Source organism: Rissa tridactyla, chromosome 5, assembly GCF_028500815.1.
Source record: "Rissa tridactyla isolate bRisTri1 chromosome 5, bRisTri1.patW.cur.20221130, whole genome shotgun sequence".
Lineage (NCBI taxonomy): Eukaryota > Metazoa > Chordata > Aves > Charadriiformes > Laridae > Rissa > Rissa tridactyla.
This window is the reverse complement of record NC_071470.1, coordinates 27,840,056-27,856,580: the sequence shown is the minus strand read 5'-3', so window position 1 is coordinate 27,856,580 and position 16,525 is coordinate 27,840,056. Positions and strand designations below refer to the sequence as shown.

Below are 16,525 nucleotides of genomic sequence, written 5' to 3'. Positions count from 1 at the left end.
AGACACTGTGTAACGTATTTTGTACATTCAGAGCAGAACAAACTCTCTGCATCGTAAATCTTACAATCTAGGTTAAAAGCCTCCAATATTTTTATTCTTATTTTGAAGAAAATGAGTATATAAGCACAACCAAACACCGATTCCCTCCAAACGGAGTGAAGGCAAGCAGAGCAATCTAAACTTTAGGCAGAGCAGGGAGTGGAGTTTTCTTGGAAATAGCCTTTGGATAATACTGAGATAAATAATTTAAGGCAGAGTATGATTCTTTACAAGTTTAGAGTATCCCTTTAAGTAAAAGCTTAGTGCTTATGTGTGTCACTTTCATTCAGAGATCTCTGTCCAAATGGCTAAATATCATTACTCAAGCATTTCATACGTAGTCACTAGCTGGAAATAGAGCGCAGGTCACCAGTCCAGCATCCCATTTTGTAAATTTAAACAAAATTACACTCCAGTCTTCCATGTCTTTTTTCAGTTATATTGAAAGTTTACAACAAAACTGTTTTCCACACCCCATCCCCCTCCTTTTTTTTTTTTTTTTTACTTCATGTGTCTGTAGAGGATTCTGTTAAGTTTTGGATGTTTCACCTCCATAAGCTTAAAATGCTAAAATTCCAAAGTTAATGTTTCATGCTTGTCTAATGTTGTAACTCATATTAAGACGACGACTTGCTGGGAAGTTACTTGCAGTTTGTTACTTACCAGTGGGGCTTTGCTTCTGGAGGACAAGTGGATACATGGGCATGGAATGTGACGTTGCTGAGTTTCCAGCTGTCTGTTTCAGTTCAATTATAAAGACAAAAGAAATTACGTGAGAGGTATAATCCCTTAGGCCAGTATATTCCTTGCTTGTTGATGCTCTCTTTGTAGACATTAGTTGAGTTTTTGGCCTTCTGTTGTTTGTTGGTTTTGGTTGTTTGGTGGTGGTTTTTTTTTGTTTGTTGTTTTTTTTTTTTTTTTAATTTTAAAAAAAGCACTTTTATTTGCATATCACATATGTATAATTGCGAAGGACTTTTATGATGGTTCATGATTGCAGTTTTGACAAAAGAAGTATTTTGCTAAGTGTGACCCATCAAAGGTACGACAGTATGTTGAGATTCTCAGGAAGAACTTCAGTTTATCAGGCTGTTGTGTGGATAAAGTTCATGGCACAATGCTAGTGAGACGTTTCAATTTCTTTGATGTATTCAGCTGAATTTTAAATTGTTAACTCTAGGGGGCTTTCAAATACCTGTAGGATATGAAGATCCTGAACTAGAGGTGCTAGCAAGTCAAAGGAGACAGCAAGGAAGGGATACTTGTGGACATCTTTTTAAGGATGAGGTGAATTGTACTCTGGTGACAGAAGGAGCCTAGACTACACATCTAACACTTGGACTTCGCTGAGATAAATCCTACCTTTGCAGAGAAAGAGGCCTGACTGTAACTCAGTGTGTGAACTCACACTAAATGTGCTCTTAGCAAAGTGGCTTTTGTTGGCACAAAATACATTGGTATTGGTTCAGTCTGGTTTATACTGGAAATCCTGAATGGTAGGAATCAAAGGTTTAATGGCAATCCAGTACCTACCCCGATCCATTTACCATTTACTAACATCTTGCTGTTCGCTTTCCTGCCTGTGAAAGGACCTGGTTTTGTACTTGCTGTGAAACCTGGTCCAAAAGGAAGTGCCAGAGTGCTAGGGATGGCCTCCACTTGTGCTCCTGGCAGCGGGTGTACTGACGTCCAGGAGACGGCAGTGAAAAACAGCCGGAACAATAACCTCCTTCCCTTCTCACTCAAACCACAAAATGTATATTCCCTGCCTTTTTGATTAATTATTTGCTGTCTACAGTGTGCCTCTTGGGAATGAAGGGTGAGGTGTGGGGGCCTCAGTGCAGAGAACAGTTCTCCCCAGATAAATAGTATGAAATTTAGAACAAGACCAATGTAACTACTGTTAGGTAGCTCTGCTGGCATAAGAAGCATTCTTTGCTCTGTAGGATTGTATGCTTTGATTCTATAATGAGTTCATGCCGTCTGAGATTAAAACTATGAATACGTAAATCCTACTGGAGAACTATGAAAAAGTATTTCTTGCAAAGAAGCTTTTAAATTAATGGCCATTTAATTCTACTCCATTGTTGTAAATCTAAAATGATGCTCTTGGATTAATTTGTAGAAACCAATACATGAAGTAGGTCACCAATAATAAGAAATTTTAGAGATTTGTAGGAGAATAGTTTTTTCTGATTTATATTGTTTTTAAAATGTATGCTTATTGTTATTTCATTGTTCTGACTTATATGAGTCTATTAAATTTTAATAGGATTTCAGGATTGATGAAACCTAAGAAATTAATTTCATATATAGTCTTTGTGTTGAATTTCATGCCTTTTTGTATAATTTATCTTAATGCTTCTAATTTCTAAGACGACTTCATTATGCCTTGGAAGTGTTATCTGGATTAGAGATTGACAGCTGTAGAATCCTTGTCATTCCAAACAGACAAAAACCATGGAAAGCGTACACTGATTTAGTATTAGCCTTCATTCAAACCTGAAATGATTGTGATCAGAGTATGCATAAAATATGTATGAGCTAGTAGCACCGATACTTTAAAATATGTTGAATGCTGAAAATCACTTCAGATTTATTTATTTCTCTCTCTCTGCAGCCTGCTGTAGAATACAGAAGTCTCCTCGAAAGACTTCACAGACTCGAGCAGGACCGCCTGAAGAGGTTCCTTCTGGTAAAGCAGGAAGAATATTTTGCAAAGGCTTATAGACAGCTGGCTGTTACGCAGAGAAAGGAGCTCCATAATATCTTTTTTACACAGATATCAAATGCTACTTTCAAGGGAGAACTGAAGTTGGAGGCAGCTAAAACTTTAGTGGAAGATTACTCTAAAATACAGGTAATAGCATGATAACTCCATTCCTAACCTAATGACAGAATACAAACCCACAGTAACTTTTGAGACATGTTTCAGGATAAATGTTATTGCATTTATAAACTAATTTTTTTAGGAATAATTAAAAAAAATACAATGCCATCATTATGCACATCTAGACATCTGAGCAAATGTATATTGATGCATACACATAGCCTTTTTCTATAAAGGTGAGGTAGATGTATTTGCCATGATGTTATGTGCTTAGTGCTGACTTTTGTTCTCACGGGTAATATTTCGAAAGCACCAAAGTGCTTAAAGCTTTTCTTTAGTCGGGGAAAATAAGGCTAGTAGCTCACCTGTGTGATGCAGAAGAAATAAGTTTGAAAACATGTCTACACCATGCAGTGGGAAATTGTGTAATATAAATCCCCAGTTTTGCAGTGAATATTTTGATATATCTGTATGTCTTGGGGCTCTGCTTAGCTCCTGAAAGCTCTGTTGGTGCAGCTCTGCCCTAAAGCCTTTCCCCACACTATGGTCTGAGAGCAGATTTGTGCTCATGCAGCAAACTTCTGGTTCCAGGTCTGCCCTAGCTGGTGTTAATGGGGCCTTCAGCATAGAAACACAGAATCATTTAGGTTGGAAAAATCTCTTGAGATCAAGTCCAGCCATTACCCACAGATCAGATGCTGTCTAATGAATGATAAGTACCTTTGGAGGCCTGTCTCTATAGGCATTTTCACAACCCCGTAGGCATCAAGGGCTTTTCTGTACTTCAGAAGATGTACTGAGCCCCACAATCCAAATATGTAGATTATTGAAATTGTGGTATGTCTGAAGTACTATCGTTTTGTACTTTGAAAGGTTGAGTATCTAGCTTATGCTGATGAGGAGTATGTTCAGGGCTTTAGTTTTGGTTTCAGTTACATTTTAATCCTCTTGCAGCAGAACTGAATTGTTTCCTCAAGGTTTGGCTTTTTTTTTTTTTTACTTCATTTGTGTTGAAAGTTAGTGTTCTAGATTACAATAATGTTGGGAATTGTTCTTCTGGCTGGTTCTTGAAGAAGAATGTGATTATTGTGGTTCCAGGGGTTGAGGGCCTGGAAGTTGAAAAGCAACATCTGGAAAGTAGAAGTCAAAACATGTAATGCCCCATCCTAAAACTAGATACACTGTCAGATCGCAGTACCGAAAAGGCACGCATGGGCCACTCTTAGAGATGCGGCAAGCACATATGCAAAAGACAGTTGAGCAGACAGCAGAAGATAGAGCAAGTGGAAGAAGTTTAGACGTGGGTCACCTAAGTATCTGATGTTACCAGAACGTCTGCTGTAGAGCGCTGTGTGTCTGCCTCCAGTCTCTACCAGACCCATTTGTAGGTAGCGAAACCCGTCCTGTTGAAGCTGGAGCTTCTAAGGCAGTCTGTGTGCAGCGGGCTTGGCTTTCCCCACACTGTAGTGGACTTCTCCTTGGCTTTGGAGTCAGTTTAGACGCCCTTTGAAAATATTACCCTTTATTTACTTAATCATACAATACATTGTAAAGAAAAATGAAAGGGGGGAAAAAAAAGGGACTTGATGCCACTTACTGCTGTTACTGAACACATGCCATCTTCAGGTCCCAGATCAAAGCAACCTTTCAGACAGTGGATAGCTTTAAGCAGGAACAGTACTACTAACGCTGACAGAGTTGCATGTGTATTTAATTGTGGTACCTGATCAAATGACCTGTTAACTCAGGGCTCTTGTGAGGTGTGCTAACTATTCGGGAGAGTACACACAATATTGAGGTATTCAGGCCAAAAGCTCAGCGCAGTATTTATCTTGTTTTGTTGAAATAACGGTAATAATTTGACATGATCATTAGAGTTAAGTCGATGCAAGCTTATTGTTTTTCACTTGTAAGAGCTTTTTAACTTTGCCCTGTTAATGGACAAATCTGTTCTGAAACCCACAGGTGTTAGCTGAAATTAACATTACATCTAATTAAATATATTTGTTCACATTCTTTCCTGTAGGGAGACATTGAAGAGCTAATGGATTTTTTGCAAGCTAGCAAGAAATACCATCTGAATAGAAGATTTGCTTACAGAAAGTATCTTATAAGTAAGATACACTTGAGGGATTCTCAAGCTTCTGCTCTTATAAACGCAGCGGCAACCCAGATATCAAGTCTCATTAATAAGATGGAAAGGTAAATATCTCAGTTGTTTTTTTGACAGCCATTTGACTATGTTATCTCAACGACAGTAGAATAGTCTTCAGTCATCTTTTTGTCTGTTACCTAGCAGGAAAAGTTCATAAAAATGTTGTATTTTCAGTTAATTCTAAGAAAATACTTTGCAGCCAACGGCTTTGTTACTTACTATCCTCACAGACATGAAGGTGGGACTTTGGTGTCTGTGTCCGCTTTGTACAGCATGGAGATGGGTTGCTGGGATCATGTATAGTACCTGTTTGTAATTCTGCCTTCAGTGTGAACCAGACTCATGTAAGAGTCTCAGTGTCTTTATACATCCATTGTTCACGTAAATAGTCCTCAATCACGTGGGAAGTCCATTGCAACATGTACCAGTTAAGACTATTTGTCTGGGTTCTTTACCCATGAATACATGCATTTAACAGGAAAGAACAATTTTTATTCGCTTGTGATAGAATGTGCTTGAGGAGCTGGATGTACAGTCTCAAGCTGGGATGCATGAATATTTTGTAAAGAAAGTTGACAAAGTTTATAAATAATGTAACTGGGGAGGGTCTTGAGTAGCAACTGTTGCAGACAATATATAAAAAGTAAAGTTCAGGTGAAATAAAAAGTAGACCTGGAAATGGACTGCTGTAATACACTCATTTAATTTATTTGGGATATCATACTGGATCCAGGCCAATTCAAGTACTCCATGTGAGGATAGTCATAGTCAAGGTGGAGAGATAGAAATGGTGACTTACCAGAGACATAGTTATTTAAAATTACATGTGAGAGAGACTTCTTGCTGCTATGCAGAGGACTGTGGTATATCTTAATTTGCCATACAGAGAAAGCACTGAGGAGCATGTTGCTGCAGTACAATACATCAGTGGGTGGGAAAACAACCTAGCACTACTACTGTTGATTCTGTGCATGCAGCTTTATTTGTATATTTTAGACATCTATGTTGGTGTCAGTCAGTGGCATCATGTGCAGCATGTATTAATAGAACAAGTATGAAATAGGAAATGTGGTACCAGCCTTTTGGCATCAACAGCAAGAGACAGCACTGTAGAAATGTATGTTTTTACATTGTTGTTTTTCTTTCATGATGTGGACTTAAGTTAAAAGTAGTTTAATATTAGGAAACAGGAAATGTGTTAAAAACTACCAAAGATTGTATCTGTTGATAAGATAAAGTAATTTACCTGGTATCTGTAACCTTTCCTTGCCTTTCTTTTTAATTGTCCTCTGTGCCGCCTCATTGGAATCACACCCTAAGTTTAGTTTCAAGATTTGTTGATCAGGGAGAGGTTCTTCAGGTATGCTCACACTGCTTTGCCTATTTTTCTAAAATCTGCAGCTGTGTGGTTCAAAGACAAAAATAAACCTGGCATAGGAAATATAATTCAGACACATCTTTCACAGAGAGTTCCTTTCCCTCAGTTCATGCCTCTCTTTGCAATCAGATGATAAGAAAAATTCTGAGATGTTTTCCCAGACTTTGTGCTTATGTGAGAAGCCTTCATGAGAAACTCTCAGCTGTGTGACCACTGCATCTGTGGCTCAAATCATTGCAATGAGCAACTGGGACTTCTCGAGCTGGAAAAATAGGTTCCACACATTGTTCGATGCCTGTTACTGCACCTAACAGTCACAAAATAGATCAACTACAAATCAGAGAGGAAACATCTAGTATTAGTAAACTAAAACCTCGAGGATCTGAATATATCTTAGTACAAACCCAGGCGAAATTATGATCTATGCTAGCTGGGCTTGAACTTGAGTTTTTAATTAAAAAGTGATTTGGGGAATTTTACAAATTGGAGTATTAAAATTGGTGCAGCAGGAGAAGTCTGGTCCGATGAGCTGGTACTTTAAATTTGTTCTCGTAATATCCTCTATTTTTCATTCTAGCATTGAATCTGCTTGTCTAAATATAGATACAGGTCTGTCTTAATCTATTGTGTCCAGCTTTAGTGTGCCTTAAAATTACTGTTATAAATGGAATTTTAAAATGCAGAGCTGTTTATATGGAGAAGAGAAACTGAGAGAAGATGTAGATTAGATATACCACAGATAAACAGATTCGGGGATACAGAAATGAGCAGGTAAACGATGCGGGTCTTTTAAAAATGGAGCTTAATAGGATGTTTAAAATTTATCGGATAGCAAGGCAAGTTCAAATTAACATGAAAAAGATTGTGAGGGCCCAGAAATAAAGGTTATAAAAAGCAAAATAAAACCAAACCAATTTTAGGGAGGATTGTGAACATTTTAAATGAAATACAGCAGCCAGTTTTCAAGCTGGGCTTTCTAAACATAGTATTTAAATAAAATGTCCTGTTTGTCAAGACTGGCTGTGGGTACTCAGTGCCTTTTGGAAATGAAGTCCATGAACTGCAGTGCCAAATGCAGGAAAGCAAGTTTTAAAATATAATCCATAATGATAGATTTCAGGGATGTCTACCTAGGCTTTTTGTGTTTCCCCTTAAAGAATAAACGGGCAGGAGGGCGATACTTGAGGCAGTATTTATCTCAGGTTGTTCCAGCTATCCACAGAGTCACGAGGTTCTTGATGTTTTTGAACTACAGCAGCTGTAACTTGTTGCATCGTTTTTCTCTAGAATCATAGAATGTTTTAGGTTGGAAGGGACCCTAAAGATCATCTGGTTCCAACCCCCCTGCCATGGGCAGGGACACCTCCCACTAGACCAGGCTGCTCAAAGCCCCATGCAGCCCGGCCTTGAACACTTCCAGGGCTTTGCAGTTTTGCTCGTTCAAAAGAAGCTTCCTTCATTCTTTGGTGTCTTAAAAACTGAAGCCAGTTCCGATGACTCTCTAGGTATGAACAACTCAAGCTCCTTTATCAGTTTCTCCCAAAATTTTAATTTTTGTAAGACCTCAACGTTTCCTTTGAACTGTGTTTTTAAAGTACGCAATTGATTATCTTTGACATGTAAGTTCAACGCAGAACGTCTTGCATTGGTCTCTTACTTATTCTTCTGAATAATCTCAATTTATGTGGACCTTGTTATAAGCAGAGTAGTTTTCCAAAGTGTGTCCTACCAGACATTTCAACAAGTTGATATTCGAAAGTGAATGTCTCCAGCAGTAATGAATTAGTATAAAGTTTTCTAATAAGCTCTTAACACCTTTTCTGCTTGTAGCACTTTGCTATGTAGAGTATTTATTGCTCTGAATTATTTACCTAAATCCTGATCTGGGTACTGGCAAGATGCCAGTTCAGACAACGAAATCCTGAAGTAGCTAAAGCAGAGCAATGTGGGCACCGTCTTGCAGGTTCCTTCTGTATAATGCAGTGATTCAGCCTCCATGCACATCCAGGCTGGTACAACTTTTCTGCTTTGTATTGATCTCCCTTATATTTTAGTGATGCTCCCGTTCCTTCTCTGGCTTTCATAAAACAATTTTCCTTTGCTGGGGTCCAGCATCACTTAGTTCTCCATAGCATAAAATACGAACAACTACTTTTTACTTTTAGTGCCCTTGCTTCACATTTTCTCCTCATTTTGTTGGCTTTTGTTTAGTACAGAGACGTCAAGGTCTGCCTCTGATTGACCTGTGATGCTGCTGCTGTTGGCCACACACGTATCAGCTCTGTTCCCTCCACGGTGCTCACTGCATTTGGGAGGATCTCCCCGTAAAGATCCTTGTCGTTACTGCAGTATTCTCCTTCATTAAAATTCTCCTTGTTCAAAGACATTAAACATGTGCCTGCACATTTCTTCAGTGATTAGACGTCTGGTATGCTAAGACCAAGCAGTTTATCATACAGTCTATATTGTCTCATTATCTTTCTCTTCTCCTTTTTTATTTCAGTTTTGAGTTTCAGTTCAAAGTCCTTTGGTAAGAGGACATCTTTTAATTCTAATACTGTAATTGGTTTTATACTGTATTTATACGAAACCAGAAATGAAGGTCTCTTGCCAGGATTGAGCCTTCTAGGATTTGCTGTAATACTGATTAATGGAAGTTGTCATATCAACTCCCATAGACGTCTGTGGTGGTAGGCGTTTTGCTCATTATTTTTGTTGTCTGGGATTTCTAAATAAGTAGAGTCCAAATAAACAAATAGACAGGATTTACAATACTGCATCATTTTCAGTTTGAGCTGTGGACATATTGGATCTCTAAATAAATCAACGACCTGAAACTGAAATAATGTAAACTCTGGGGGCTCTCTAATGTTTTGGGGTTTTTTTCATCCTAAGAATAGGTAGGTATATATCATCTTGCAGTCATTCTGTGCTGCATGGCTTTTCCTGTATCTTTCATTTGCTGGGTGGTTCCAGCACATCTATCTTATTCTGTTGCAGCCCCTTTTCACTGCTCTGGACAGGGATTTTAATTGGATGCAGCAAGCCTGGGTTTATTTCCTCAGTACAAGACAGGATGAAGGTGTTAAAAATAACATCTTTGTCATTATCTTGCCTCACTTCCTCACCATAAAAAAAAAAATTACCTTTTATTCACTAATTTTTTTGTCTTGGATTTGATCAAAATGGGGGGGCAGGATTTAGAGTTACCAAATATGGGTAGGAGATTGTTGATGCTTTGGTTTTTTTTTATCGTAACACTGAAATTTAACATTGATTGCTTTCAAGGCAAAAATGACTTGGCCAAAAGATCCAAGAATGATGCTGGTGGATTGCTCTCAAGGTACTGAGAGGTATTTTAATCCTCTTTGCAGAAGATTAAAGAAATGCAATAGATGAACATTGGAAAAGCTCTGCGAAAGGAGGCACTCTGGTTGACATAACAGTGTGATAAAGTAGATCCGAGTTTCTCTCCAGTGCATTCATTATTTAGGGCATAATGTTTCATGGCTTGCCTGAGATACTTGTGGATGCTTGAGCAGTAGATGGAGAGGTGTGAATTGTGGTATCTGTCTGCCCCGGTTACAGTGCAGTGGCTGCAAATAAAGTTAGTACATTAATCTTCTGGTTTATTTCTTAAGCTGATACAGTATCAACAAATCCTAATAAACTGGAATGAGACTGTCCTTTTTGGAGAAGGACTTGCAACATTTAGCTGCTACTCTAGTTTATTAATTGGGCCAGGTATCATGTTGGAACAGGGACTTGGAAGCCCTGGATTCATCTCAATCCAGGCTCTGTGTGTAATGTTAATGTCTTCTGAAAAATGGGGATTTGAAAAATAAACCAGAAAGTGTTTGGACAACATCCAGGTTCAGGTCAGGAATTGGTGCTTTCTATTCAAAGTTCCGTCTTGACTTTCTCAACCCTGCATTTTGGAAGTCCGCTGTGTTTAATACTAGAAATAATAACTCACAAGTGTCCAGCAGCCTCCTCTGAAGTAAGATGTTCTTTTATTCTTCTGTTGTCTGAGAAAGATTTGTGGAATTTCTGGTGTAAATATAATAGCAGATAATTTTTGAAATTCAATTTCAGTTTGTGGAGGGATGTTTTTCTAACTGTTGAAGGCACGAATGGGATCTTGCTTACTCTTTGAAATTAAGTACTGTAGCAACTGGAGGTAGACCATAGTATTAAACTTCCATTTGAAAGCACCAGGTGCTTAAGACTGAGAATTTGCTCAGTTAGATTATTGTATTTCACTAATAACTTGAAATCTTTATAATTTTTCTGGTGGTGTAAATATAATAGGAAATCTGGATAGAAATCTTTTTATGGATATGATTGCTTTGTATCTTAAAATAATTTTTAGTTGTTTTACTTGATTAGAGTACATCCTTTAAAGAGAAAATTGTTTCTAATGAGGAGAAGGAGTTATAAAAGACATCTAGAATTGCATTGCAGGGGCATTAAATGAAAAATATAAATATTATGAATAATATGTAAGATTTAAAATGTCTCATTTGAATATCGCTTACATTACTAACTGATATGTAATTGGGTTTGCATTTGCATTCCCTTCCTTCCTTCCTCCCGTTCCTTCTTCATGCACCTGCACTCTACCTTCACAAACGGCTTTAATCCTACACTCATCTCAGAGATTATCTTTCTGTTATCCATTTCCTTGTTTGATCCCCCCAGGTATCACTGCTAAAGAAACAAAGATCATTCCGTGTGTCTACTTTGTTGAGCCTTATTACGTTACTAATTGCCTCAAATATACTTTTGCTTTTAAGAATTTGGTATAACAGGCTTGAAACACTGTTATTACAGAGCAGGTCATCTACCTGAAAGTCATTTGGGAGTGCTGCTGGACCGAGCTGAGGCTGAAATGAATTCTGTTAAACAGAAATTCGATCATGATTTAAAACAAGAAAAGCAAAAGCTTCGCCAGAAACTCATTACCAAGCGAAGGCGGGAAGTGCTACAAAAGGTAATTATTTTCAGTATATTTATTTTCACAGGGCTTATCATGAATTAAAAATGGAATGAATTGAAAAGTAAAGCGTAGTTCTTAGGACAGGGGTCAACACTGCCAGGAGCATGGATGAAAATAAGCGTCCGTTGTTTTTAGCTGTGTACTGCCGTGTGCTGTATTAATTATGCAGTAATTAGTAGCTGTTCTTTTAGAAAAACCTGCAGGAAAGTAATACAACTGGAGAAACTTGTGAAGCTCCTCTACTTAGTCTAACCTGTCCAAGGGGGTTATGACAAGCCTCTGTAATGTGCAGACAGGCAAAGAATGCCAACTGAACTTCTGGAGTCAGTGAGGGAGATGGCACAGACCTGTGACAGTTGTCATTTTCTGTGGGTTTCCTGGATATGTGTGACTTGAATGACTTCTACAGCACAGTTAAAATTCAGCTACAAAACAAAACTATTTAAAAGATGCTGTACCTGTGGCTGCTTGTGGTAGGACTCATGTCACCTAACCTCAGCCATCTGAAAATCGAGGCTAACTCCAAGAGCTCCAGATCTCATCTCATAATTGAAGATGACTTGCAGGTGATCTGAGGTAGACGAATGGGAGATCTTATCCAAAGGTCCCTGTCTGTCTCTGCCTAAAAGATGTAGAAAAAAAACTGTCTTGGATTAGGTGATATTTCTTTAGATGACCAAAGTTAGGTAAGATTAATTTTACCTTTTGTGGGATATGTGTTTCAGTGTTTTCTGCTCTTTAATAGGTATCAGTGGAAGGAGAGACAGCAGGTAGAATGATGGAGACTTGTTTTATTTATTCTCAGTATAGGTAGCTTTGGTTTAGCTTTCCAATGAAATTGCTGCATGCAGTAAGATGGGGAAAACAAAATGGAAAAAAAACGAGCCTTTTTTTCTTCCCACTTTTTGTTTTCTTTGTCCTTGGTATTTGATCCAGATTCACTTCTGGAACACTGACAGATCATTACGGTTCAGCCAGTTGGGACTGTATCAATCCACAAGATCGTGCATTTATTTAGGTGATAGCCCTTCCTTCTATCTAGCAACAATCTAAATTATCACAGGCGTGTGTTAGCCCTTCTATCTAACAATAATCTGAATTATCACAGGCCTGCTAGATGCACACAAAGCCATCATGCTGAGGGCTAGGTAAGTCTCTGGACACTGAAAAGCAGTTTTGGAAACACTGAAAAACAAAAGTATGAAATTTGGCGTTGCTATGAAATACATATTTAAAGAGCTAGAATTTGAGATGTTCCTTCTCTTAACCTTGTTTCTCCTTTTGGCAAATGAATCAGCAGAAAGAGCATCGGAGGGAGCAGCTGTCACTTGGAGACCCCTGCAAAACTACTAAGGAGGTCAGTCCCTACCTGAGCCACTGGAAGAATCTTCTGAGTGATCACACTGTTGAATTTGAAGAACTTACTGAAAAGCTTGACAATGAGGCCGGTGAAGAGCTGAAAGAGCTTCTATTTAGTGTAACAGAGAAAACTGTTGAAGAGCTTAAACGTGTTCAGTATGGAGTATTTGTGCAAGAACTGGTAAAGCTCAGTGTGCCAAAGATGTTCCTGCTGGAAGCTGTGGAGGAGCATAAAAAAGAGATGGTTGTTAAACATGAACAGCTTGAAAGGGAAGAGCGTGACAAGAGCACGGCAGCTGAAGAGCTGCTTCAGCTCACCAGGCAGAAGCTAAGCCAAGAATTGGAAACGAGCATTTCGGAACAAAAAAAATTAAGGAGCTGGGAACAATCAGTATTCACGCAAGTATCCCTCTACACCCTTTTCTTAGTTGTTGTTGCAAATAGAGATGAACTAGGAGTTTCCACACCTGTTCGGGTATAATTCCTAATGATCAGTTCTCTGTCAATCACTTGGGAATTGACTTTTTTGCAAGTGCTCAGCCCCTGTGATGCCAGTGTGTGAGCTGGCACTCCTTGTGCTGCAGGGGGAATCCTGGGAAATGGCAGTTTTGAAACCAAAACCATGGAGTGGTATATTTATACGTCCGTTCACTCTGCATCAGGTTTCACTTCCATATCTTTCACTATTATTCTCAGTCTGTTCTCAGAGGTCGGGCACTTTGGAAATGTCATTTAGTATGTCAGGCCTAATTAGAATCATAGCATGGTTATTTAGAAGGGACCTTAAAGATCCTCTAGTTCCAGCTCCCCTACCCTGGGCAGGGACACCTCCCACTAGACCAGGTTGCGTAAAGCCCCATCCAACCTGGCTTTGAACACATCCAATTAGCACAACGTCCAATTTCAGTATATTCCTTCCAGCCACATGTCAGGCCTTACTCACGGGGTTTGTTTTAAGCTCAGCCCCAGTATTTCCGCATGTTTCATAAATGCAGAGTGTGGTAGCCTACCTCTCTAGCTCATGGGCTCCATGCATCAGTCTTGGCTGATCTGGCCTGCTGACGAAGTGCCCCTGGCACCGAGCCCCAAGCCAGAGTGGCATCATGGCACGGGCAACGTTGCAGAGAGGTTTGTTGGCCCCGGGCGCGCCTTATGGCCATTGCTGCCTGCTACGAGGTAACGCTGGGGAGGTGGGAAGGCGGGTGGTGGCCTTGCCACCATTGGGAGACCTTGCGCAGGGAGAGACCATGGCTGCAGCCAAGAGTCGTCGTGTGTGGTGTTTCTCAGACTGAGCAGCGAGGTCCCTGAGAGGTTTGCACCGCTCATTATCATTTCTTCTTAACTTTCAATTACATTTATGACTAATTGTTTTATTACCTGAATATTTACAGTACTACATTTGCTACACAATGTCTGTTTAATAACAGACATTGTTAGAGTCGTGGGAACGTGAAAAAATAGTCTGTTGTCAAAATTGCAGCTTTAGGGGAGGCAACTGGAACGGGCAAGCCTATATTGGTCTGCCCCTGGAGCAAACAGTACCAGGCATGAGAGACTGAACAGAGTGGGTGGGTTGGGGGGAAGCATTAGTAAAGGTTTCTCTTTCATACCTCTTCTTTAAAGCCAATCAGATTTGCGTGGGCAATTTTGTCCAGACAGCGTCTTCTGAAGTTTATCTGCTGCACAATGTAAAACCATATAACAGGAATATAAAAAGAAAGCTTGCCTGTTACATTTGCTTTGTTAAGAAAAAATTCCACTTGTGTCTTGTTTTGGTTCTAATTTCAAGGGCTTTGTATTTTACTCAGCATTTAAAATACTTTTCTATGAGCCATTTCAGTGTATTTTCTAGCTTGTCTTATTATCTCTTATTTACATTGCTGTCAACAGACCTGCAAGAGCAGGGAAGTAGATTGTATGACCCGGCAAGTCTTTCCTATTTCTAACTTACAATTCCATGATAATTGTGTTCCAGCCTTCAGTGTCACCTCTTGTATTTGTTAGATAATATCTTTATTTACAGCAACAGTAAGCTGTTTGGTTTTTTTCAGTAAAATACTGGAATATATATACAAAAAATGGAGCATTTGCATAACTGTCCTATCAGAAGCCCCTTAAAATCTGTCCCTGTCTTTTTGTTCAGTCTACTGTCTGTCAATTTTGATATTTCAGTGACAGATGCCAGCTCTCATGTTAATATTCTCATCTGCTATCTAGTTTTCACAAAGAATTGTTTTGAATGATAGCTTTTCATTTTTGTTGCTTATCAAAGAGACCGTGAGTTAGTCCAAAATATTTATGAACATCATTAACGCTTAAAGTCCTTTTTTAAACATGGACATGACAAAACTGTGATTGTATTTTCTTTTGTATCTCTGGCTATGTATCTGTGTATGTGGATATATAGTATGGATTTTCTTCTAAAAGAAAATGAAAAATGGTTAAGTATACTGTAAATGCTTGGAATAATATTGCCTTAAACTAGGTAATTTTTTTAAGAGAAAAACTTTATGCATTAAAATTTTTTTAATTTAGGATTTAGATGTACTTTGCTGAATCAGTCAACAGAAATAAGGACTTCTAAACTCAAAAATATTTTAGTGAAGTGATGAGGTAGTATAGGCCTGTGATATACTGAATAAAAGCATCAGTCCTGATGGAACATACAATATAATATATTTTTAAAAGAAAACTACTTTTTAAAAAATATGCTGCTCATGCTTTAAATACAAATACATTTTTTGGGAAATAGAGAAAATTTCCAAACAAAAAATTATGCTGTTTTTTTATTAAATGCTCTTAAGGAAATAGTTCAGTCACCAAATAAGATGATGAATGTAATCTAAAGTCACAACTGGAAGATGAATTTAGGCTTTAGCATGCTTGATTTTTAAGTCCGCTTCAGCTTGACCTGAGGATCAGTTCCCCAGATGTCTATGTTGAGAACCTTCCTTCTACAAAATGGGAACTCTGAGTGATTCAGATTACTGCTAAAATATATTCTGTGTTGTTCAGACTGCTGAAAGCTTTTTTACAAAGAACAGCTGGAACCCTTGTGACTTGGTGATGGGAGGGATGACATATACGAGTTTATAACAAAGAGAGACTTTTTTATTTTATTTTTTTACCCCTCTCAGTAGCTGTGAGTGTTAAGTGCTGGGAAACAGCACGGGGAGGCTTTACGGGAAGCTTTTATCTTGATTTCAGCCCTAAGTTCAGGGTTTGTATTGTCTGAAGAGGTGGAATGATTCTGTGCATAGCAAATGTGCTAAAAGATATTTATTTATTTATTTATTAAATATTCAAAAAACTGTATCCCCTTGAAAATGAAGTTTTACAGTCCAGGAAGTTCTGTATGCAGGATTTAAAAGTATCCTCAATGATATTTCGAACATGCTGAGTAGCTCAGTCCTCTGTGTGGAATCATTAACTGATATATGAATAAGATCATTGTCACGTAAAGTATGTGTGTGTGTGTCGCTTGTATTTTACGCAATATTGCCTGTATCGCTGAACAGCAAATAATTTTGTTTTTTTTAACAGGCAGCTTCTAAGTTTACCCCTCTCACTGTCAGAAGAGGAGTTGCTTAGAATGAGGCAAGAGCTGCACTGCTGCTTCTCTCAGGTGGACACCAGCTTGGCTTGGCCCAAGATAAGAGCAAGAACCTTGCTTCAGTCTTTTGAGATGGAGCAGAGGGATGCAGAGGTGCTGAAAGTCGATCAGAATTTAGCAATGACCAATAAACAGGTGGGAATGGTGTGGGA

The 16,525-nt window shown here is 38.6% G+C and overlaps 1 protein-coding gene across 7 annotated transcripts in view; it reads left to right on the top strand.

Annotated features, from left to right (window-relative positions):
- EVC2 (EvC ciliary complex subunit 2) overlaps nucleotides 1-16,525 on the top strand; it is an 82,502-nt gene that overhangs the window by 39,137 nt on the left and 26,840 nt on the right. For 4 of the 7 annotated variants that reach the window (XM_054202973.1, XM_054202972.1, XM_054202970.1 and 1 more), the window contains exons 11-15: nucleotides 2,660-2,899; nucleotides 4,896-5,071; nucleotides 11,236-11,395; nucleotides 12,699-13,163; nucleotides 16,308-16,508. In XM_054202973.1, coding sequence (XP_054058948.1) covers nucleotides 2,660-2,899; nucleotides 4,896-5,071; nucleotides 11,236-11,395; nucleotides 12,699-13,163; nucleotides 16,308-16,508 — 1,242 coding nt within the window. The remainder of the gene's footprint in view (nucleotides 1-2,659; nucleotides 2,900-4,895; nucleotides 5,072-11,235; nucleotides 11,396-12,698; nucleotides 13,164-16,307; nucleotides 16,509-16,525) is intronic. The other 3 variants (XM_054202975.1, XM_054202971.1, XM_054202974.1) reach the window with 3 other exon arrangements.